The sequence below is a fragment of the Chaetomium tenue genome (genome assembly GCF_020726465.1).
Source record: "Chaetomium tenue strain MPI-SDFR-AT-0079 chromosome Unknown F5144scaffold_5, whole genome shotgun sequence".
Lineage (NCBI taxonomy): Eukaryota > Fungi > Ascomycota > Sordariomycetes > Sordariales > Chaetomiaceae > Chaetomium > Chaetomium tenue.
The window spans coordinates 1,793,282-1,816,121 of NW_027117333.1; the positions used below are offsets into that span (position 1 = coordinate 1,793,282).

The window sequence follows — 22,840 nt, forward strand, 5'->3', positions numbered from 1 at the left end:
TTCAGTGTGCTGTGCAGCTGCTGAGAAACATTCGACCAGGAACGGAAAGAAAGCCATGTGGACTACATCTAATTCGACGTCCTTGATTTGATTGTTTGTTTTTTGTTCGGTTTACTCTACTCTCCTTCTCTTTTCTTGATTTCTTACTCCCCTTTCGAGTTCGGCTTTTTCTTGGCCAGAGGGTGCGAACGTGCTTCGTAGAGGTTTGGTTTTTGGTGAGATGGAGCTGGGTGGCCAATGGGTGATGTGGACGGCCTGCATTTGCCCCACCGTGAACCTGCCACTTGCAATCCGATAAGCCCGTCGATTTTTTTATCGGCCAACGTCGCTGAGATCGCGTGGCTGAATTAAGACCCCCCCATTCTCAAAGGTCCTTTGGTATTCCCAGCGAATCGGGGTCTCCAAGTTCAATCGTGGTCTATCTTTAAAGCTCCCAGTCCCTTCCGAGGGCACCAGCAGCCAACATGGTCAGCAACCCATCCTTGTTAAATGGTCTTGAACAAGAACAAGCCTCGCTAACCGCATGTTTTACAACCACTACAGCCCCAGAACGAGTATATCGGTATGCTCCCCTTCCTAAGCTAGCAGCGTCGAGCTATACCGCCCCTCTCACCTCGCGCAACCCGACCGAGCAAGAACCTTCTCCAGAGACTAACCAGGGCTACCCAACCCACAGAGAGACACCGCAAGCTCCACGGCAAGCGGCTGGACCACGAGGAGCGGACGCGCAAGAAGGCGGCGCGCGAGGGCCACAAGCAGAGCGAGAATGCGCAGAACCTGCGCGGCCTGCGGGCCAAGCTGTACGCCAAGCAGCGGCACGCGCAGAAGATCCAGATGCGCAAGGCCATCAAGCAGCACGAGGAGCGCAACGTCAAGGGCGCCCCCGCCGAGAAGGAGCCCACCGAGGCCATCCCCGCCTACCTGCTCGACCGCGCCAACCCGACCACCGCCAAGGCCCTGAGCTCGCAGATCAAGAACAAGCGCGCCGAGAAGGCGGCGCGCTTCTCGGTGCCCATCCCCAAGGTCAGGGGTATCAGCGAGGAGGAGCTGTTCAAGGTGTACGTGCTGGTGGGGTTTGGTGTGTGATGGGGGAGGAGGTTTGGCTGACGGTGGTATAGTGTCAAGACGGGTCAGAAGGTCCAAAAGAAGGGTATGTTGCTTTTCGGGGGGTTGGTTTGCCGGTGCTTATGCTGACGATTTCTGCAACAGGGTGGAAGCGTGTGGTCACAAAGGTTGGCTTGATCGAGCAACAAAAAGACGGCAGAGTTGATGCTGACCAATGTCACAGCCTACGTTTGTCGGGCCCGACTTTACCAGACGGCCGGTCAAATACGAACGTGAGTTGTGACCACCAAACAAGGCCGGTGGAAGTAGAGCTGACAGTATGTAGGCTTCATTCGGCCCATGGGTCTGCGTTACAAGAAGGCCAACGTCACACACCCGACTCTCAATGTTACAGTCCAGCTCCCTATCCTTGGTGTCAAGAAGAACCCGAGCAACCCTCTGTAAGTTGTAGAGTGACAGCCTCGACGACGGATTTGTTGGCTAACCTTTTGCTTTAGTTGTATGGTCCCTGAACCCGCCCACTTCCCCTGTTTGTGTACTAACCAGAGATCAAGATACGCAACTTGGGGTGTTGACCAAGGGAACCATGTATGCTTCTCTATCCCCAGCTCTGGATGAGCATTTACTGACTAAGGCGCAGCATCGAGGTCAACGTTTCGGATCTTGGTATCGTCACAGCTTCGGGCAAGGTTGCTTGGGGCCGTTACGCGCAGATCACAAACAACCCCGAGGTAAGATCTGGCGCTTTTTTTCACCTGGTCATCTGCTGACGCGCGCCATTTTTTAGAACGACGGCTGCTTGAACGCCGTTCTTTTGGTATAACGACTGGGCTTGATGCTGAGTATATCTGGGTGGTTCTGCAAAACTACAGAAGCTGGCATGGGAATGGCGTCTGGTGTTGGAGATGGTTGACGTGATCTTCTATAAATGTATTGTTTTTGGGAGCTCTTCTACATCTGTGCGCGGGTTTACTCGGTTGCCATCGTGATGTGTCGTGCGTTTCATGTGTAGAAGCCGGGAGGGGCAGGAACAAGAGATTCGGCTGATAGTTAGTGACCAACACGCAATGGGAAGGACACTCGGCTTGGAAACTCCCCGATCTCAACATTTTATGCCCTCTTCTTCACGTTGAGCTTCACCCACTTTCGGAAGGGACTCTTGTGGGGGTACATGGCCAGCCTCACGGGTTCGCCGCAGAGCAGAGTATGCCTGCAGCCACACCCGCTTCACCGCTGATGGTGTTCCCTGTGACCGCGTCCGTGTATCTAGGTCCGCATAGCTTGGCGAATGGGGGTTTTAGGCGCGCGAACCCCGGTTTTCTCAGCCCGGCCGCGTTTAACGGATCCCCTCGTCAAAGTGCGTATTTCGTCCCACCCCAACTGTTGTCTATCATCTCCCAGGAGTACCATCTGTTAACCTTGGGGATATGTAAGTGTGAAGTTCATAATTAGCCAGGTCGGGACGTCAATAGAGGCGACGTCTTTTCTGGACTACCTCAGGGGTAGTGAGCATCTTGCCCGGTTGGTATTCGGTCTGCGCGGTAGGCGGCCCGCGCAGCTCCCATTCCAAACACTACAACTACTCAACCATGGTAGAGATCCTAAACTTGATGCTGGCGGGTTTCTATGCGGGCGATGACGAGATGGATCGATTTGTGAGCATTCACCCTTGCCTCTCATCGATATTTCCGTCACCAGCTTAAATATTCCTAACCTTGCTTTCTCATAACCCATACGGACCTTGCCTTCGGCGCTGACTTAGGGTTGGGACCGCCAGGCATAGAGGCCTCTGGGCTTTGGGCATACAAACATTATAGATAGATACCTTACCTCATATCATCGCCGATCCAAGAGTCATCCAGGGCCATTGGGGGGAATCCCATTTGGAACTACGTTGATGCCTTCCGTGACTCGTTTAATACGGTATACACAACCTTGCGGCTCCTTCAAAGTGCTTTCCAGGACCGAAAGGTTCAAAAAGCGAGAGCATATTGGTATGTTTGTTGCCGTCTCGCCCACGACTGTGTAACCCGCTCCAATCAGGAGCCGAGACGGAGCTGCGGTGGATGATCTGGGACTGCGATTCACTTACAATCAGGAACGAAAGAGAAAAATCGGAGGACCAGTAGGGCAGATAACACAATAACTGCAACTACTTCCTAAATGGCGTTACCTCACCCCGAATGGCTGAAATTGACTAGGCACAAACCCCTTCATCAAATGACAAGGTAGAAGATGGCCATCCTCGTCACTTGCATACAATCTCCCGCCCAGATAAAAGAGCCCCATTCCGGCAAACGCCTCGCTGCTCTGTTGACAAATGAAAGTTGGTCGTACAGACCCCGTTCCCTAACGCCTGAAGATGAGTACCGCTGTCGACTGGTTTCGAGGAGACACAGCACCAGGTACCTATATAACCTGCCCAACGCCGCCTGTCCAAGATGGAGCAACAAAAGAAATGATGTGAGATGAAGAAAGGAGGTTGCCATCCCAGACCTGGTCCTAGATCAAGCCCGCGGCCCCTAATCACATGGCGCAATCATCGCCGTGGTATCCATAAGGCGCTCGTCCGCAGCGGTAACAGAAATGACACCCGCAGAAGCAGCTGTTTTTGTTAGTTATATCACCACAACACTCAGCATACCCGAGGAAGGTGACTCACAGGATATGGTTACACCCCTCCGTCTTTTCCACCCACCGCTTGCACGCCGGACAGCGCTTCCTATCCCCCAGTTATGTCAGCATCTCGCACAACAACCAACCCCCTGCTCACACATCAAAGAGAAAGCAACAAATACGTACCAACCCATCTCCCTCACCACCCTCCGAAACCCCATCTCCGCCTCCTCCTCCAGCGCCGCCCTCTTCCCCCCAGCCACCCCCCCAACAGGAACCCTCCCCATCACTCCATCACAAACCCCCATGCCCACATGCGCCCTCCCCCCACACCGCACACAAGTCCTTCCATGACACCCCCTACACCTTCCACTCCGCCCATCCCTTAACACCACCGGAATGAACCGCCCACACCCCGCCACCGCACAATACAGCTTCTCGGCCGCATCATGCTCGGCCAGGCGCGCGCGGTAGGCGGCCGTCTCGGCGGACTGCAGGTGCAGGTGGGCGCGCAGCTCGCGGAGGGGCAGGCGCGCGCCGGGGCAGCATTGCACGGGGCGGAAGGTTCCTGCGGTGGGGGTGGTGGTGGTGCCGGTGCTGAGGGTGAAGTTGCGGCGGAGGCAGGGGAGGCAGTGCGTGTGGGAGCAGGGGAAGGTCGGGTGGGGGCGGGTGGGGGAGAGGGGGGTCGTGCAGATGGTGCAGTGGGTGGTGGGTTCCATGGTGGTGGCCGTGGTGGTCGTGGTGGCGTGTGTTTAGGTGTGCGAGTAGGAATAAGGGGATGGTCTTATGGTGAGATGCCGGTTGTGGTTCGTGTGGGTTCGGGGAAGACCGTGTTAATTGGTATAGGGCGAATGATGGGGGTTTGCAACATGAGGCGAGAGATGCGCTGTCTCATCCTGGGATTTATGGGGAGTAGAGCAGAGTCGGGTCGAGCAAGGGAGAAGCTGCGCGGGCCGGGAAGTCGAAGATGTCTTCATCGCCGGGATAATGAATTCGGGCCTGTAAATGTGGCCGCAGATAGACACTAAAGAGAAACAGGTATGACGCGACTCTGTGGCTCAACGCTGCGCTCGAACAGTGGTTCGAACAATGACGGTTGCCCAAATTGCCATTCGTTGAATCGTTGGGCAGCTTTACACGCCAGTGACAACACAGCGCGGGGCGTGGTTCGCAGGTTTGTGGGCTCGAACACTTGGAGGGTCTCGGAGGGCACCATGACGATGCGCGACCACTTGTCATCGGGTGCCACGCCATTTTGGGGTAAGGGGTTTGTTTTGAGGACTTTGTTGTCTGTTGCGGATAGAAACAGCCAGCCCCAGACAGGCACCCTCCAGGCACACCCGAGTGACCCGACCACACTGCAGGCAGCCAAGGGACTAATTCTCGGGAACAGCATGCACGATTCCTAAAAGAGTTACAAGAACCATGGAACGAAAATGATAATACAGGCAGGATAGAGTCATAAAAGGTTGCCTGCAATGATGTTACTCTGTGAGTCAAATCGAAGACCAAGTGTGTGTTCGGACTTGAACATGACTGGAAATAGGTACCTACCTAATCATCGCCTCCGTCGCTAGGGAGGAATGAAGAGAACGGGTAATCGTTGTTTCAATCATAAGTACATTAAAGAATACGAACTCGGCGAGCTAGTTAGTGATAGAGCTGTAAACCTAAGTCGGATTAATTCAGGTTGTTAATGATAAGGACCATGGAGTAGATGCTAGACCTCGAGGGGATACAGGTACCGATCCATCAAACCGGCCAATCAGGTTCCGCAGTGAAGGCTATAAGGAGTCTCATAAACTGAGACAGCTCCTACAGGGCTTCTACCATCTTGATTGTCCAAGGAATCAGCACTTCCTACTTGTCTACATGTATAGATAGTCTAACATAAACAGATCTCCCCTTCCCCCTGCTCTCGAAACCAGTTTAACTTCTGAACGTAAACAAAACCTAGACGGCTAAACTTGCCATCTGGTTTCCTCTCTAACAGAAGTCCCAAGTCCGGCACAACTGGGAGACACCAGGCGTACTCAACCCCATTTCTCTCCGCTTTAACATCGAAGAATGCCAGGCCGACAACCTGATCCCAGGGTTCACCCCCTACCGTACCACCACTCGGGATTGGCTCAGCAAGCAGTACCCCGTTTGCCACGGCCCCCGCCCGCCTGATATATCTTTGGCCCATTCTCGCGTCAATATAGCCGAGTACCGGCTCTGTAAGCACCCGGACCTTGGCTACATGGCCTACCAGCTGCAGCTCACATGCCGGAATATGCAGGGCGTCAATCCCACCCTTATCATCGACCGACCACCGCACGGGATTCGAATGCTTTGGGCGGATCTTGGGATACGCCGGGTCGCGCTGCCTTGCTACTGAGCCCGGGGTGAACCCGAGGGTCCCCAAAGGCAAGGATATAGGCCCTTCTACCGCGGCCCACGACCACGAGGGTGCGCGGATGACGGGGCCCGTTCCCGTGGTGAACTTGGACGGCTTGGGACGTGTTGTCGGTTGTCTCATGGCAAGTTCGGTTCGGAAATGGTGGGCCGGTCTCCAGAGCAAGCCGCGCACGATATCGCATTCCCATATCCCGGCGAGATATCGCGAGTTGAGAACGCGGGAGGCCTGCTGCGCGACGGCGATGATGGCCGCGAAGACGTCGTGCGGGTTGGACAATTGGCATGCGGTGAATTGGGTTAGGAGTCCATACCAACCCTGGAGCATCTCGTCCTGGGCAGTCATGTAGGCAGGCCGTTTTGGGGTTCCGCTGTTACTGGTGGTAGCCGTCGACGACACCGGCCGCTGGAGGAACCTTGGACGCCAGAGATTTGGTTTAGCCACGCCGTTCTCCCACACTCCCTTCACCGCGCAATAAAAGCCAAGTTGCTCCTCTGCAAACACCACAGCACGCCGGGAAAGCATCTTCTCCTGGAAACACCATCCCCGCCCGGCCACGGGCCCGTAGGAATCGGAGCGGAGGGGCCCGACAGCCAACACACCGGCATCGACCGAGCCATCCACCGGCAGCACGCAGGGGCTCGGCCGGCGCTGCGCGCGGAGAGAATCGTTGGTGATGAAGCCGTCCTTTGACGCCGCGGACCGCGCCGCGATGACGGTCAGGGCCGCGTTGCCGTACGCCTCCGCCATGGCCTTGGACTCCCGTTCCCAGTCCTGGGCGTCGCCCTGGATGATGCACAGCGCGTCCACCCATACATAGCGGATGCCGAGCGCACGAGCCAGAGACACCACCTCCCGGTGCGTCTTGGCCAGTTGCGTTTCCGGTACGCCCTGGGTCAGGGCCGCGTGGGTGCTGGCGTTCAGAATGAGAATACCGGAGGTGTCTGCCCCCCAGCAGTACGATAGTGCTATGTAGCGCTCACGCAGCCCGTTCGTGGCCACTAGACGCACATGTGTAGTCGGGGCGCCAGGGCTGCCCACATCGATGACCCTTGTGGGCATATCAAGGGGGGTGTTGCCACCGCAAATTGGGTGCTTCTCGCAGCAGGAGGACAGCCAGTCTCGAATCAAGGGGATGTACAGCTCCGGGTTGCAATCGGCAGTGCTGCGGCGCCCGCGGAGTCGAAACATGGAAGGCTTTCCTGGAAGTCTTCCAACAGGAACGTCAGTTTTTCAAGTGAAGCACCAGGTACATGTGTGATGTGTGGCACAGATCATACTCGTAGATCTCGATAGTCCCTCGTACCGATGGTAGTGGATTGTAGTCCGACCCCGGCTCGGGCTCCCCGACTCCTTGTCCTCCGTCGCGGAGCTTTCCGCAGGTGACCTCGACCTTCGCGCCGGCGTCGCCGCGGTCAGAAAAGTTGACGCCGCGGAGCCAGACGGTCGGAGTCCACGACTCCCCCTCCAGCCAGGCCGATTCACCACGAATAAGCTTGGTCACCCGGGGTTCTTGCGTGGTGTGCACAGCGTCCCAGCACAGTAAGCAAAATTCGCAGCCTCGCTCCGCGCTTGCCTTCAGGGCGCCCATGTCGGCGTGGAAGAGGACGTCATTATCGACTAGCTCGTTGATGGTAAGAGGAGCGCAGCGTTGGCAGAGCGGCATGGCTGAGGTGTGGTCCCGTGACTGGCTCCCTTGCGTTCATGTTAATTTGAGTGTGGTGGCGCGTCTCTGGTGAGTTGTAGTTGCTGAACCACTGTCCCTTGATTTAAGTTGGTGTGCCTAGTGTGAGGGGTAGCGGGTCTGGGAGACACACATCATGCAGGCTGACATGGGCCGCGGGCGACCAAGACCTAGGCTGAGGAAATTTGGGGGCCATGGCACACGTTGTCCAAGTGGACTTTCATTGCGTTGAGCTTTCGAGTATGGAAGAGGAAAATCTCAGGAAAAGAAGACAACGAAGGTAACATTGTATCTACAAAGCAAGATAAGCTCCAGAAAGTACAAGTTAACTAAGGAGAGTACCTAATAGGTAGGTACCTACCTACCTCGGTTATTATTTCAATCATACCTATAAACAACTTCATCGAGAACGCTCAGATGTTCAGCCAAGAGGAGGGAACTCCAAAAGGTCATTTGATTTTAGTCTCTCGAAAAAGCAAAAGCTCACCGGCTAGCCCCCCGAAGGGAGGTAGCCGGCTACGAAACCCCTCGGGGGGTTTACTCCGTGCCCAGTTGCAGCCCGGTGATGCCCCGTCGGGCCGATGCAGGCTGCGTGATTATTTCTGAAGTGGAGGACTCTATCGGCGGCCCGATACCTCCCAGAAAAACCCACGGTAGCATCATGATTCGAACCAAGAGCCTCCCCTTACGGCCGGGATTTTGAGGATGGTGAACTAGCTGGCCCGTGGGCCGAGGGCCACCGAATAACCGCTGAGCTACCCAGTCAGGTGGTGGTCCTCGTTGGAAATCGGCTGCCCGAACTTTGTTTATATTGCGCGAGTGGCACGGTGCGCCCACTGGGCCAACTCACACACGACCCGGTTCACCAAAATAGTGTGGTTTGTGTTCTACCGTCTCCATGGCCGCGACTGGTGTTGAGTAACCCTGTTCCGACGACTTTAGGCCTTTCCAACTGCGACGCTCAACATGCCCACCTAACCGCCCTCGCCAGTCTAGTGCAAACCGACCCATGCCTTTATGTACGTATTTACATATACATGCACCCGCGAGACACCCACTCGCCGATCCAGGGCAACAGCAAAACCATACGCTGAAGAAAAAAACAAAAACAAAAAAAAAAAAAAGCACGAGATCTAACCGTCCCCCCAACGCCAGCAAATGTTTCCAACCACGCACTCCCCCAGACAACCACCCCTCACGCATTATGCCACAACAACGTCCTCAACCCCTCCCACCTCTCCGAATCGCCATAAATATACGTCATACTACTCCTCAAGCTCCCCTGCAACTCCATCGGATGCCACCTGTACAAATGCATGACCAGCGCCCACGACGCGCTCGCAAACAGCGGCCAGGCCGCCGCCGAGATGGCCGCGCTCGTCTCGGGCTCCGACACCACGGGCAGCCCGACGCCCGGCTTCACGGCCAGCCGCGCCAGCGCCAGCACCACGCGCGCGAACACGTAGATGACGATCTGCTGGTTGACGCTGGGGATTTTGTTGCTGCGCGGGGAGCGGCCGCCGAAGACCATGTAGCCGCCGAGGAGGCCGGCGAAGAAGCTGTCGTAGGGGCCTGGAGGGGGGGGGGGTTAGGTTTGGTGTTTTTGGGGGGGATTTGTGGGTGCGCTTGCCTTCCTTGCCTGGTGTCGCGACGTAGTGCTTGAGGAACAGACATGCGAGTTTGTAGATGGTGGCGAACCGGGCCAGGTTGCAGGCGTGCATGCTTGTCGCGCGGAAGATGAGCCGTGCTTTTTCGCGGAGGCTGGACGAGACGGGGGAGGTCAGTTTTGCGGTTTGGAGAGGAGGGCTGGCAGGGCAGGGTAGGGGCTGACATACGTTCCGGAGCGGAAGAGCATCATCATCCTGGATTTTATCGTGTTAGCCTCTGTGTCGCACATGAGGGTATTGTGTGGTGGCCTCCATACACGAGCGCATGCGGAAACCGCACTTTGGCGCCGTAGACGGCGCCATTACGCGCGCCTTTGACGACGGCGAACAGGGAGTGGTATTTCGGGTCGAGGACAATGCGCTCGGCGGCAGCCTGGGTTTTGCGCGCGGTCAGAATGTGTTTCTCGATAGCATCTGGCCAAATCGCACCTTGAGGCTCTCCAGGGCGGCGGCCGACATGGTGCCTCGGCAATTCGGCGACGCGGGCGGGATTGGGTGAGTGGGCGCGCGACGCTTCGGCTCGGTGGGTGCACTGCGTGCAACGGAGGTCGGACAGCGGATTCTACCGCATCGGGGTATGCGTCAAGAATCGGAGAGCGTCGAGAGACCTGGGGAAGGGATATCGGATACGGGATTGTTGTTAGGAACTGGAGCGACGTCGAGACGGGAGAGGTTCGGCTAAGACTTGTGGAAGCCGTGGAGACGGCACTTGTCGGCTCAAACCCCTGTAACAGGGAGAAGGATTGGCGGGCTGGGCATGCTGGGGGTTGTGACGCCCCCCGCGGGGAATGACGCAGGGGTCCTTGTGCAGGCAGTGGATTTGCATGTGAAAGCGCCCCTCTTGTCCGCATCATCATCATCGTGGCCTTTCCCTCCAATCGGTACATTACGTTTCTCACCCTAACCCTTTGCAACCCACGCCGCAAAAGGTTGTGCTGCTTTTGAGACTGGTGATATTGACGATGCTATGATCAATGGCGACTTGTATCCGGACAAGACACCGACCATACCTATCTGACACATAAGCATCAACATCCCATTGATCCTTTCCCATCCCGCAATTGTGTCTCAGGCACCACCTGCACCTAGCCCGCCAAGGACCCAGTGTGAACTTTTATATGTGCGTTCAGATTGCTAGGAAATGGTTGAGGAGAGCATTGCCCAGTTCATATCCGACACACCAGCCGCGTGTTCCTTGATTACCCCGTGGCCGGTGGATAGACATAGGGATGTCCAGCATCCCTTTCATGTCTCTGTTTATGTACCTTCCCCAATCACCTTCAAAATGTGTTTCTAATACTCCCCATCGCCTTTAATATCTCGTAGATGCGCCTCGGATACCCGACGCTCGGGTATCCCGGGTCTCTCGGGCATCGCGGGCATCGCGGGAATCACGACTCGGAGGATCGTGAGATCTTCGGGTAGTTTCCCGAGGCGCAGATGTTCGGACGGCGGGCGGGCGGCTGTCCGTCATTCGATCCCCATCTCTACGGGAATGGCGGCCTGCGGCCGACTGCCGGGCAGGTTCGGGCGGAGCTGCGGCGCGGCTCCTGAGATGGCCGCGACCTGTCCGGGCTAGCATGGCGTGTTCTGCTTCTGCTTCTGTTTCTGCCGCCGCCACCGCCGCCGCCGCCCACGCGGAGCCCCAGCATGTTCCCCGCGAGCCCCAAGATGCTGTGATGTCCTCTGCTGTCGGAGCTGGGATTCGGCCGTGGGGCGCGTGAGCGGCCGCTGCTCTCGGCGCCTCTAGCATGGTGCGTAGAGCTCGAGCCGCCCCAGCTGTTTTCATACATTTCGCTGTCATAATATTCGCTCATGGTCGTCGGGCCATCCCAGGTAGTTTCGTGTAGGGAGGAGGGCTGCGGTGGCGGCTGGGTATCATTGGCGTCTCTCTGGTCGAGATCCAGGGCCGTAACCCCCTGGGCGAGGATCCTGATGCCCAGCAACCCGGCGACAACCTCACAACTGGGGTTTTTTCCCCTCCCATCATTGCAGGGGTTGGACTTCCCAACACTGCCGCCAGACCCCTTTCTTCCATACACAACCATACGAGGATCCTCGTACCGGGAACAGAGGGTTCCGACGTCTCGGTTGCACATGTATTCGACGCTGTCCTCCGAATGATGGTGCTCCTTGAATTCCCCTTGACGGGGCTGTGAGTATGCCGCTGCATACCATTCCGGAGCCTCGTTTCTCCCTTGGCTCCGCATGTGCCTTTTCCACTCGCCCCGGGGGATCGTGCTCTGGAACAATCTCCAGCTGCGCCCGGAATCTTGGTAACAAAGCGTCGCAATTAAACAGCTTCCGGTCTCAGTCTGGTAATGGCCAGGACGGTTTGTAGCAAGCCAGTCGAAGAGATTCTTTCCATGAATAAGAAGTTCTCGCCAAGTCGGCCTGCCGGTGAGATGAAGCACTCTAACCCAGGTTGCATGTTTGTTCTGGTCGATTTGGTAGATTTCACGACCCACTTCCTGCCACTGAGGCCCAAGAGCGGGGGATTCGGAGCGTGACATCTTGGTTTTGGAGACGGGTACAGGTAGACGAGGCGATGGCGGCTAGCAGGCGAGAGGAAGTACTTTAATCAGGAAGCGTGAGCTCTCTCCTCTGGGGGGTGTCCGTCCAGCGGGCGTGTGTAGTGGTGTAGCAATTGTCTTAGTCTTAAAGGGGGGAAGGGGAGTGCTTAGGTGGTACGTATGGATAAGATGACCTTGGTTCAAATTGATAATTGAGCTTCTCGACCGGCGAGAATGAGTAGGAAGCTGGGAACATAAGGTGAGGTGGTGATTGATTGAAGTCATGTTGCGAAGGCGTTCCATCGCAATCTTATAGGTAGGTAATTATGAGTCTCCGGGCTCTGTGCCCTTCTCGTGCCTCCTTCTCCGGGCAGACAAAGTTCTCGACGGGACTGGTCGTGGGGCCGGCTTCGAACCACCCCAAACCGCCAGGGCCTTTGTTCAACCCTTTGGGGCTGAGGCAAGAGGGCTATATCGTCTTGGATTGACGGCCAGACCCTCGGAAGGCTACGGCGACCGGGTCTTCTCGACCTGGGGATTGGTTTTGAAGAAACACAATACAGCGGGGCAACTCCTCGTCCATTCTGCCAACACTTAATCCTTGAGCCATTGGCAGGTCACCGAGGAAGCCACCAGGCTTGTTGTCATGTCACAAGTTGACAGCGGATTGTGACGAACCTGTCCAGGATCCTATCCTGTTAGGGTTCAGCTTCGTTGAAGGTAATCTCTCGAGGATGCTTAGGTTCGGTGCAGCCAAAGGGTGCACAACAATAGACTTGTCTCAACAGTAGGCTTGTGAGCTTGTAGCGAACTGTAGTTGTGATTGCTAACTGGAGAACTCCCAGAGCTCTCCAGAACGAGTGGCTATATACCATCTGGTCTACAGGTACCTTCGTACTTGTGCCTACTGGATCGTCTTATCCCCTAGGCGATCCGTACTGGATCGCCTTATCCAATTCACGATCCACTGGATCGTGAATTCCCTTCCACGATCCGTTTCTTATTGGCTGATGCCCCATCTTTAATCATTGGCTCGGGCCGCTCCCAGCGCGGTCCCGCTTGGCCGCTGCATGCGGCCGTGTTCGTGACACGGATGGAGTCACGGAGTGCATGGATGCATCATGGCCTGGGAACGGCCGTGACCCATGGCGAAGGAGCGCGTGGGCGAGGCCAGGACGGGGCGAAGACGAAGATTTTACCCCACCGAGGCAGTTCCATCAAACACCTACGAGGCTGGAGGCGGGAGTTTAGGTTAAAAGATGGGATGGAACTTGAGTTAGCGAACCTCGACGACCCCGGCGCCTGGCCCCCACGACGCCTTCTCGGGCCATCGGCACAGGGCCATCCTTTTTGTGGGCCTGGTATTGGAATTTTGATAGAATTAATAGCCTGAACCATGCTGCATAACCCTGCCCGTTCCATCTTTTGTCCTTCGTTTGCCTTTTGATGATGTGGTTACATCGTTTTGTGGTTGCGTTGAGGATTGTACCGTGCCATGTACCTAGGTACCTAGGTACCTACCTGGTACGTGAACAACTTTGCGAGTTATCCCCAAGGTCCCCTATATTGGATTTTACTGTTTTACATTTCGGGCAGTTCTGACTTCAATGAACTGTGGGCCGCAGGTCACTGGTCGTGGTTTAATATGGAACACGTTGAGGATCCTAAAGTTCCAAAAAAGAGGATAAGAAAAGAAACGAGAGATTGGACGACGGCCCATGGGCCGTTCCTTCAACTCCAGTTCGCTGTGCCGCGTCTAGGCATTTGGCGTGTGGGCGGCACCCGGGACATTTTCTCCTTTTTCATAGGTTGATTTTCAGTTTTCTTTCTTCAATCGCTGGCTCCCCCAGTTTCGAATCCTGTAACAATCCTGAAAATCTGCGGCCAACTGACCAACAAATCGATCATCCCACACATTCAACGGCACACCCATCAGCACCTTAACTGGGTATCATGGGATGATTTTTGTTACCGGTGTCACGGGCAAGGCACGCCGGCCTGACGCAAACCGTATGGCCCGTCTGACCCGTCTGACTCCCGGGCCACGACCGACGTGCCGGACCCGAGTCCCTCCTCCAATGATAGAATTTCAATCAAACAGACCGCCTGCCATCTCCTTGCTCTCTACAAGTTTTTGTCTATACTACCACTGCGAGGATGAGGAGCCATAAGATCGGATATATCGAACCAGTCCTTAAGGCACGAGTACGGCTACGGAGGTGAGGTTTGTCTTTCTCCCTTGTCTTAAAGCGGTGGTCCTTAGCAAGGCTCACTGTCGTGAACGATGAGACGGCGAACCCGGAGGACGGTGAGTCATGCATCATCACACAGTGCGCTGCGGGGGAGGAAGGGAACGTGGGACAGGAGGCTATAAACTATAATCGGTACCCCCTTCTTCCTAGGAACTGGGTACGGTTGGCTTTGCTCAAGGCGAAGTGCCTTGGGCGGTAGCGACATGTACTGGGCAGTAACATGTAGGCTCGTTGTGACGAACCTACTCCAGGATCCTATCCTGTTAGGGTTCAGCTTCGGTGAAGGTAATCTCTGCAAAGGATGCTTAGGTTCGGTGCAGCCAAAGGGTGCACAACAATAGACTTGTCTCAACAGTAGGCTTGCGAGCTTGTAGCGAACTGTAGTTGTGATTGCTAACTGGAGAACTCCCAGAGCTCTCCAGAACGAATGACTATATACTATCTGAGTTTGCATGTTGCATGCTGATAGTCTAAGGTAGCCCGTCTACCATGATCTACCTGGTAGCCCATGATAGCCCGTCTACCATTATCTACCTCCTGGGTCGTTGTAAATGATTGGCTGGCGCAGCCCCGCTGCGCCCCGCTCGGCCCGTCTCGTGGCCGATTTCATGACACGATGCCCCTCCTCGAGGTCTCTTGTCCCAAGAGACTGCTTATTTCCTCAATACGCGCCAACCTTTCCTTCCTATTGTGAGTTCCCAACTCCCCTTCATTCTTGTCATGGCTAATCGTCTGATTAGTGCTCGTCGCGACATTCAGCGCGAACGCGTCGTTCTTGCATCAGAGATTAATCGTTTGGGTCACGAATTGGCCATGCCTTGCCAACGCTGCTGGGATGCGAAACCTCGGAAGCGGTGCGTGATGATGGAGGACGGGAGGAAGTGTTCGAACTGCGTGCGTATGGGCAAGAAGTGTAGTGGCCCCAACGTGGCCGATACTCGTGAGTGCCGTGCAATCGTGTGTTGTGTTCGTGCTAACGTTTCTGTAGTTCTATCGAATCTGTCCGAGCAGGAGAAGGTAGCGAAGGATATAGAGGCGGCGGAGCGGGCGCTTGCCGAGTCTTTGAGTCGCTTGTCCCGTTTGCGTGCTCAACAAAAGTTGTTGCGCGATCGTGGCGCGGAGGTGTTCCGTCGCGGAATGGAGCGCCTGGAGGCGGAGGAAGATCCCCCGTCTCCTGTCCCTATGTCTCCTCTGCAAGAGGCGGTAGGTCTGGCGCAACAGGCAGGCGGGTTCGGGGTACTGGACTGGGAGGCCATCGGGATCCCGTCCGGCGATGCTGACCCGCCCACCTGGGCGCGGAAGTACGTCGTTCCTCTTGTCTCCTTTTCCCTGCCTATGCTGACCGTTCCTTAGTTTTTCCTTGGACGGCCCTTCCCTCGCCGGGGTCGATTTGCCGGAAGGGGTTCCTTCGGTCGGTCTGGGTTCCTCCGATGGAAGTCCTTCAATTCCTCGGGGCAGTTGAAGTTTGTAGCGGGTTGCCATGAATTGTCTTCGGGACCGAACCCTAGCCATTTGACCAAGTACTCGATCCGTCCCTTTGTGGTGCGTGAATCCAGAATTTCTTCGACATCCCAGAGTTCCTCTTCGTCTTCTGCTTCGACACCCTTGTCGAGCCTCGCGTTCTTGGGCGCTGGTTCCAGAAGTGAGACGTGGAAAACGTTGGTCCGTAGTCGCATTGTTGAGGGTAACGCGAGTGCGTAGTTGTTCTCCGAAATCTTTTTGTCGATTTTGAACGGTCCGATTTTGCGAAAATCGAGCTTCCTGCTTGGTCGCTTCGTGCGAAGATTTCGAGAAATGAGGTAAACTTTGCCCCCCTCTTCTAGGCGAGGTCCCTCGAGCCTGTTCTTGTCGTAGAACTTCTTCATTCGTGTCCTTACGAACTCGAGCTCTTCCTTGAGCATCGCATGCAGCGAGCTCATTCTGTCGGCTTTGACTGCCGCTCTGGGCACCGAAACATCGGGCCCTTGTCGCAAATCTGCTTCGAAGCCGTAATTCGCGAAGAATGGCGTGACCTTCGTGGTTTCTGTGACAGTGGTGTTGTAGGCGAGTTGCGCTGTCGGCAACAGCTCGACCCAGTCGTCCTGTTGGAAATTGATGTACACCCTTAGGTATTGTTCGACGATCTGGTTGAGTCGCTCCGTCTGTCCGTCTGTCTGTGGGTGGTAAGCTGTCGAAAGCTTACTTCTCGTGCCCAGCTTCGTCATCAGAGCTTGCCAAAACTTTGATGCGAATTTCGTGTCTCTGTCCGTGATCCATTCCTCCGGCCATCCATGGACCGAGGTGACGTTGCGGTAGATCACGTCTGCGAGTTGTTCTGCCGACCATGACTCCTTGTAGGGAAGGAAGTAGCTCCATTTGGTGAGTCTATCCACCACTGTGAGGATGCTGTCGTACTTCGTTCCCGTCGCTGAGTCCCTGGATGTCGGAAGCTTGGTGATGAAGTCCATCGTCACTGAGCTCCATGGTCTTTCTGCGACTGGTAATGGTTGCAATAACCCGTATGGCTTGTGTCGTCCTGGTTTGCTTCGTCCGCAGAGGTCACATTCCGCCAGGACTTCTTCTGTCGCTTGCTTGATTCCTGGGAAGTCATAGTTCTGCTTGATTTTTGCGATTGTTTTGCTGATTCCCATGTGTCCTCCGAGTCTCGACTCGTGGATCTTTCGAATGAGCTCCTTCTGGTCGCTGGGCCTGACGTAGGCCTTGTCGTGGTACCAGAGTCTCGTTCCTTCAAGTCGCAATCCTGCGATCTTGGATTCTGGCTCTTCTTGCCATGCTTCGCGCTGGTCGTCCGCGATGATTCCTTGGAAATCTCGTTCCAGTCGTTGTTCTCTGAAGGCCGCACAACATTCTATAAACGGTTGCAGAGGCCTGACTTCGGGATCTTCCGACTGCTGCTGAAGCGCTGCGATCTCGTAGTCTTCAGTCGGTTGGGAAGCGTGCCGTAGCGATCCGTCTGTCTGCTGATGTAGCAATGGTGGTGAGGCTTCAGATGTGTTGTCGTGGTGATCTGCTCTCCTACTCAAGGCGTCCGCTCGTGCGTTTTCCGAGCCTTTCTTGTAGTGGATCGTGAAGTTGAATTCGGACAGGAATTCTGCCCATCGAGTTTGTCGTCCGTTCAGCACCTTCGTGGTGGTGAAGTATCGTAGGTTCTTGTGGTCCGTGTACACCTGAACTTCGTGTGTTGTGCCGCTGAGATATGGCCTCCATTCCTGAAATGCTTCGATAATTGCGAGAAGCTCCTTGTCGTGGATCGGGTAGTTGAGCCTTGGTCCTTCGAGTTTCTTGGAGAAGAACGCAACTGGGTGAAGCTTGCCGTCCTTGTCCCTCTGACCAAGCTGTCCTCCGATCGCGAAGTCCGAGGCGTCGGCTTCGACTTCGAATGGTGTGCTGGGGTCAGGCAGCATGAGTACTGGATCGGCGATTATCGCGTCGCGGATTCGTTGGAAAGCCTGCTCGTGCTCCTGCTTCCACTGGAATGTGGCATCTTTTTTTGTGAGTTCGTGTAGGGGTCTCGCGATGTCGCCAAAGTTTTTGATGAACATTCTGACAAAGTTGGCGAATCCGATGAATCCTCTGACCTCGGTGGCGTTCGTTGGTGTCGGCCACGCCCTGACAGCTTCCAGTTTCTCGGGTTCGATCTTGACCCACCCTGGGGAGATCTCGTAACCCAGAAACACTGTCTTCTTGACATGAAACTCGCTCTTGTCCTTGTTGACTGACAACTTGTGCTCGTGCAGTGCGTCCAGCACCTGCCGCACGTGTTCCTTGTGTTCTTCGAGTGTCTTGGAGTAGATGAGAATGTCATCCAAATAACAGACTGCGAATTTATCGAGGCAATGTCGAATTGCGTGGTCGATGGCGGCTTGAAATGTCGCTGGTGCGTTGGTTAATCCGAATGGCATGACGAGGTATTCGTAGTGCCCGTAGGGTGTTCGGAAAGCCGTCTTCCACTCATCTCCTTCCTTGATGCGGATGTGGGCGTAGGCAGTTGGAAGGTCGAGGCGAGTGTAGTATTGTGCCCCTGACAGCTGATCTCGAAGCCTCGCGATCAGTGGCAATGGGTAGCGGTTCTTCACCGTCTCGTTGTTCAACTGTCGGTAGTCCACACACATCCTGAGCTTCCCATCTTTTTTTGGAACGAAGAGGACTGGGTAGCCTGCTGGAGATGTCGATGGTCTGATGTGTCCGATCTCGAGGTTCTTTTCGAGATAACTCCTCAACTCTGCATCTTGCTTCTCGTTGGTGTGGTACACCTTGAAGAACTTCAACTGGGCTCCTTCCTTGAGTTTGATCTCGTGGTCCCAAGGTCCGTGATCAGGTAGCCCTGTAAGATGCTTTGCTGTGAATGCCGGGTGCCCCTTGTAGTCATCTGGGATCTTCCCCGTTGTTGCATTTTTCGGTGCGCCTTCATAGTACGCGAACTTGCTTCCTGACTCGATAAATGATGCTTCGAGTACTTTGACTTCTTGTGCTGGCAGCTCAATGCTTGCTGCTTCTTTCCGGTTGACCCATGTTTCGTGTTTGAGCTTCCCGTGCTCGTCGACTGAGACGACGGCGATGATTCGTGCCTCCCGTGTCTGCTTCTGTTGTCGTGTGCCGCTTCTTCCGGATTCCAGAGTGCGTTTCTCTGCACTTGCTGCTTCCCGCGGTGGGCCCGTAGAGGGGGTTCGTTCTGGCCCGCTGCTCGTCCGTGGCTCCTGTTCTGCGCGTTCTCCCATCAGGTTGGTTGGATGCTCCCGCGGTTCTCGCGGTCGCAGATGGCCATCTCCCTTCCAACTGATGTCTGGGTCGTAGTCCTTGTGCCATGGGCGTCCGAGAATCATGTCTTTCTCTGGTCCCATGTCCACGATGTCGAATACCACTCGGGTGGTTTTCCCTTCCACCTCCATGTTGAGTGGTTCTGTTTCTCGTCGTGCCCATTGTGTGTCGAATGGTCCCTTGACGATGTATTCTTTCTTCTTGATCCTCCATGGGATTCTGAGTTGATTCACAAATGTGGGCGAGATAAGATTCATCTGCGCTCCTCCATCTACCAACGCGAGGGCTTCGCATTTTCCCCATCGCGCTGTGATCCAGAGCCTGTTGTCCGGCTTGGTGTTTCGTACAGCAGCTATTTCGTATTCGTCTGCTGGGAGATCGATGTAAGGCTTTTGTTTGCGCCAGTTCTTCCTGTACTGCGCGGCCTGTTTCCGTTGTTGTGGAGTTAGAGATCGTCGGGCCCCTTGGAGGGCCCTGAGCCGTTTCCCAAGCTCTCGTGGTACATCAAGGCGTCCCTATCCGCACCTTGGCTTGCGGCGTCGATCGTTTGGTGCTCCTGGAGCCATTGCATCATCTGTGGCTCCATTGGCTGTCTGTTCTCGCGCCGCTGCGTTCGCGTGGGTCGAGGTTGATTGCGTTGCGCCTGTAATCGCGCGTGCTCCTCCAATTTGGCGTCTGCGTGTACTAGGCAATCCGCTTGTTCGCAGTGACTCGTCCAGCGGGGGTCGTTGCATCCTTCCGGCCAGGCGTTCTTAGGGCTGAACCTGAGCCTGCCGTCTGGGATCATGTCTACCTTCCAGAGTAGTGCTGCGGGGGCGCTCCCGTGGTCGTAGACCCAAGTCGTGGGCGCCGGTTCGCCGCGTTCGTTTCGTGGCCTGACGGGCCAGTGGTTTGACTGGAATTTGGTCTGGAAGTGATAGCGACATTCGTGTGCTACACACTGGAACCATGGTAGGTGGGCGTGGTCCCTTCGGTGGGGATCCATTCGTGGGTGATCCTCCTCCATAAGTTGGAACCTCCCGTTCACCCCTCTCAGTCCTGCCGTCTCTAGGTCTGAGGTCGGTTTCCCTCTGCTGAGGTATTGATGCCGGGACCAGTAGTCGTCCCAATCCTGGGCGTCGTGCCCTTTTTTGCTGCGGCAGTCGCGCTTGAAGTGGCCCTTCTTGCCGCAACTATAGCACGTGATGCCTGATTTGTCCTTGGCGCTGTTCTTTCTTCCTGCTCCTTGGATCGCGTCGACGTCCATGGGTCCTGAGTGGGTGCCAGAGGAGGTGCTCTTGTACTGGCGTTTCTTCTTGTCGTTAGCCTTGTGGTAAGCTGCGTCCTTCTTGCCGGTGCGCTCCTGTCGTCTTTCATACTGACGGTTGTCGATGGCGATGGCGCGTGCCATGTAGGTGTCGAGCGTCAGCGTGTCACGTTCTTCCTTGATCAGCTCGTCCTTGACATCGTCCTTGAGCCCGTCGTAGAAGCGTCTCTTCAGGGCGTCTTCTCCCCACTGGACTCGGAACGCCTGTTGGCGGAATTCAGATGCGTAGACGGCTGCTGACTTTTGTTGTCGAAGCTTGATGAGTTTGGACTCTGCCTGGGATCGTTTGTCGAAGATCCCAAAGACTTGCGTGATGGCGTCTTCGAAGTTGACAAACGCCTCGAAGATCTTGTTGGTCTCTTTCTTGCGTTCGTCCTCAATACGCTCGAGATAGTCCCGCTGAGTGGGCTCAAACCACTCGAGGGCCCTACCCTCTAGGTAGGTTGCTGCAAAGAGCACTTTGTCGGCCTCTTCGCTGAATGAGTTGAACCGGAAGTAGGACCGAAGTTGCGTCAGGAACCCCTGGAGCTCGTCTCTCTTGGTGCCATCGAACTTGGGCGGCTTGGCAACCTTGAGATGGTCCTGGCCCCTTCTGGGCGACACGTCCTTGGTTCTCAGCTGGTTGACCTTGGCTGCCAAGTCGGTGAATGCAGTCTCAACCTTGGCGGCGTTGGCGGCAGTGTCAAGTTGCTTGGAGATGCCCTCGATCAGGGCCTTGACTCCCTCGAGTTCTTGCTTGAGGTCGTTGTTATCGACCTCCTCGTCGTCGGAGTCGGGCGTGGGTCTGGCCGGGTTGGACATAGTGCCGTTTGACCTTCAATCCTGAACTGTAACAGAGTTAAAGGGAGTTAGCAACGTGTGACGAACCTACTCCAGGATCCTATCCTGTTAGGGTTCAGCTTCGGTGAAGGTAATCTCTGCAAAGGATGCTTAGGTTCGGTGCAGCCAAAGGGTGCACAACAATAGACTTGTCTCAACAGTAGGCTTGCGAGCTTGTAGCGAACTGTAGTTGTGATTGCTAACTGGAGAACTCCCAGAGCTCTCCAGAACGAATGACTATATACTATCTGAGTTTGCATGTTGCATGCTGATAGTCTAAGGTAGCCCGTCTACCATGATCTACCTGGTAGCCCATGATAGCCCGTCTACCATTATCTACCTCCTGGGTCGTTGTAAATGATTGGCTGGCGCAGCCCCGCTGCGCCCCGCTCGGCCCGTCTCGTGGCCGATTTCATGACACTCGTGATGCGCTATGTTAGCAGCGTTTCTTGCTACCCCTTGTCAAGGCCACTAAGTTGCAACCATTAAAGACACATTGGGGCTCATCGGGTAAGTTCGTTTATGGCCATACTGCATAAGTTGCCTAGGTACCTACCTACCTAGGTAGGTAAGGTTACGGTATTGAGCTCTTGTTTCAACTTTCAAGTTTGTAACCAAAGAAATTGATTGAAAACAAAATGAACAAAGGACAACCACATGCCAAGTTCTTCATCACACCACGGAATCTTTTTTAATTAGCCCCCAAAACCTGGATGTTCTGCCCAACGAGGCAAAAAGCCGGAATCACCGTCATCCAAATCCTCGCATATAAACTCCCGCACACTCCCTACGGACCCAGAAAATACCCGACAGACCACACCGATCAGCACTTTACATCCTCAACCTTTGCCCTTCCTCTTCATACCTACTAATATTCTGCCAGTAACCACTGGCCTACCTCCAATGTCTTCCACACCCAACGATGAGACCACATTCGCCGACCTCTACAAAGCTTATGATGCCGATGATCTCAACTCCTCACCTTACCCCTTAAAACCAGGGAAGGGCCTGGACCACCCTCCTGTCTTCGACTCCGAGGGCGATCTTTGGATAGACGTGGGCGGCGGCGACGACGGCGAGCCAGCAAACCGAAAGGGGGTGTACCGTTTCAGAGTCATTTCTGAGACACTGGGGTGTGCCTCACACGTGTTGGAGGCTCTAATAGTCGGGCCGTGGCGGAAACAGAAGCCCGCCGCCACCGACGATGAAAAATGGGTGGTGGCGCTCCCCGACGACCACCCGGTGGCTATGGCTGCCTTGCTCGCCATGATGCACCATAAGGTGATGCCAAGGGTACCGAGGTACCCAGCCTGGGCTGGGAACCGTCGCGAGGTTATGTGGCGCATACTCTCGGCGGCCGAAAAGTATGATGTAACGCATCTGTTATGGGTGCACGAGATCGAGTGGCCGGAGCAGGCTATATATATATTATTCATACTCCGCTATGCCCTAGGGCGTGCCGGACGCTCTGCTATTTAGTGTACAGGAAAACCGTGCCCTCCCGGGCCGGGTGAAAAACCCCTACCAACAATCAAGGAACGATGCGTTCTGGTGAGTCTACGTATACAAAGAGAGGAGGCCTCCTGGCTTCCGAACGGGGGCGCTTCAGGCCGCCGTTTCCAGCTCGAGCCTCCTGGCCAAGCTGTACATCGGCAGCCTCCCCGAGTCCATCAGCCAGTCGAGGATCCTCCTCGCAAGCCGTGCAGTCGTGGGATTGATACCGTGTAGAACTGAGTAAAAGTCCCGTCGTGTCCGAATTCTA

At 55.4% G+C, this 22,840-nt stretch overlaps 6 protein-coding genes across 6 annotated transcripts; 2 read left to right on the forward strand and 4 right to left on the reverse strand.

Annotated features, from left to right (window-relative positions):
* The first annotated feature begins 103 nt into the window (after nt 1-103).
* Nucleotides 104-2,242, forward strand: F5144DRAFT_577256 (ribosomal protein S8e/ribosomal biogenesis NSA2). The gene is made up of 10 exons (XM_066789191.1): nt 104-467; nt 544-562; nt 677-1,058; nt 1,119-1,150; nt 1,210-1,232; nt 1,289-1,337; nt 1,391-1,505; nt 1,612-1,653; nt 1,706-1,796; nt 1,853-2,242. The coding sequence occupies exons 1-10, from the start codon at nt 465-467 to the stop codon at nt 1,886-1,888; spliced, it is 792 nt and encodes a 263-aa protein (XP_066641305.1). The 5' UTR covers nt 104-464; the 3' UTR covers nt 1,889-2,242.
* Nucleotides 2,243-3,650: 1,408 nt separating this feature from the next.
* Nucleotides 3,651-4,552, reverse strand: F5144DRAFT_288692 (uncharacterized protein). Its single transcript, XM_066783788.1, has 2 exons — nt 3,728-4,552; nt 3,651-3,670 (listed from the first exon to the last, which is right to left on the reverse strand). Exon 1 carries the CDS (start codon nt 4,398-4,400, stop codon nt 3,804-3,806), a length of 597 nt encoding a protein of 198 aa, XP_066641306.1. The 5' UTR covers nt 4,401-4,552; the 3' UTR covers nt 3,651-3,670; nt 3,728-3,803.
* Nucleotides 4,553-5,496: 944 nt separating this feature from the next.
* F5144DRAFT_594044 (heterokaryon incompatibility protein-domain-containing protein) lies at nt 5,497-7,745 on the reverse strand (the record flags this gene model as incomplete). Its single annotated transcript, XM_066790527.1, has 3 exons — nt 5,497-5,541; nt 5,624-7,130; nt 7,411-7,745. 3 exons carry the CDS (start codon nt 7,743-7,745, stop codon nt 5,497-5,499), a joined length of 1,887 nt encoding a protein of 628 aa, XP_066641307.1.
* Nucleotides 7,746-8,576: 831 nt separating this feature from the next.
* Nucleotides 8,577-10,181, reverse strand: F5144DRAFT_288702 (Tim17/Tim22/Tim23/Pmp24 family-domain-containing protein). Its single transcript, XM_066783789.1, has 5 exons — nt 9,860-10,181; nt 9,688-9,803; nt 9,599-9,625; nt 9,394-9,524; nt 8,577-9,335 (listed from the first exon to the last, which is right to left on the reverse strand). Exons 1-5 carry the CDS (start codon nt 9,887-9,889, stop codon nt 8,959-8,961), a joined length of 681 nt encoding a protein of 226 aa, XP_066641308.1. The 5' UTR covers nt 9,890-10,181; the 3' UTR covers nt 8,577-8,958.
* Nucleotides 10,182-10,917: 736 nt separating this feature from the next.
* On the reverse strand, nt 10,918-11,943 carry F5144DRAFT_613709 (uncharacterized protein; the record flags this gene model as incomplete). Its single annotated transcript, XM_066791755.1, has 1 exon — nt 10,918-11,943. The coding sequence occupies one exon, from the start codon at nt 11,941-11,943 to the stop codon at nt 10,918-10,920; it is 1,026 nt and encodes a 341-aa protein (XP_066641309.1).
* Nucleotides 11,944-21,562: 9,619 nt separating this feature from the next.
* F5144DRAFT_577277 (uncharacterized protein) lies at nt 21,563-22,563 on the forward strand. The gene has a single exon (XM_066789192.1). It carries the CDS (start codon nt 21,982-21,984, stop codon nt 22,555-22,557), a length of 576 nt encoding a protein of 191 aa, XP_066641310.1. The 5' UTR covers nt 21,563-21,981; the 3' UTR covers nt 22,558-22,563.
* Nucleotides 22,564-22,840: the final 277 nt, after the last annotated feature.

What these genes read in the sequence shown, in the direction of transcription:
- F5144DRAFT_288702 (XM_066783789.1), bottom strand. Translation starts at nt 9,889, where the DNA reads ATGTCGGCCGCCGCCCTGGAGAGCCTCAAG. An exon ending in CGGTTTCCGCATGCGCTCGT is followed by an intron (nt 9,626 to 9,687) that starts GTATGGAGGCCA and finishes GATAAAATCCAG; the next exon opens with GATGATGATGCTCTTCCGCT. An exon ending in CGCGACACCAGGCAAGGAAG is followed by an intron (nt 9,336 to 9,393) that starts GCAAGCGCACCC and finishes CCCCCCCTCCAG; the next exon opens with GCCCCTACGACAGCTTCTTC.
- F5144DRAFT_577256 (XM_066789191.1), top strand. An exon ending in ACGGCCGGTCAAATACGAAC is followed by an intron (nt 1,338 to 1,390) that starts GTGAGTTGTGAC and finishes GACAGTATGTAG; the next exon opens with GCTTCATTCGGCCCATGGGT. An exon ending in AAGAACCCGAGCAACCCTCT is followed by an intron (nt 1,506 to 1,611) that starts GTAAGTTGTAGA and finishes TGTACTAACCAG; the next exon opens with AGATCAAGATACGCAACTTG.
- F5144DRAFT_288692 (XM_066783788.1), bottom strand. Translation starts at nt 4,400, where the DNA reads ATGGAACCCACCACCCACTGCACCATCTGCACGACCCCCCTCTCCCCC.
- F5144DRAFT_577277 (XM_066789192.1), top strand. Translation starts at nt 21,982, where the DNA reads ATGTCTTCCACACCCAACGATGAGACCACATTCGCCGACCTCTACAAA.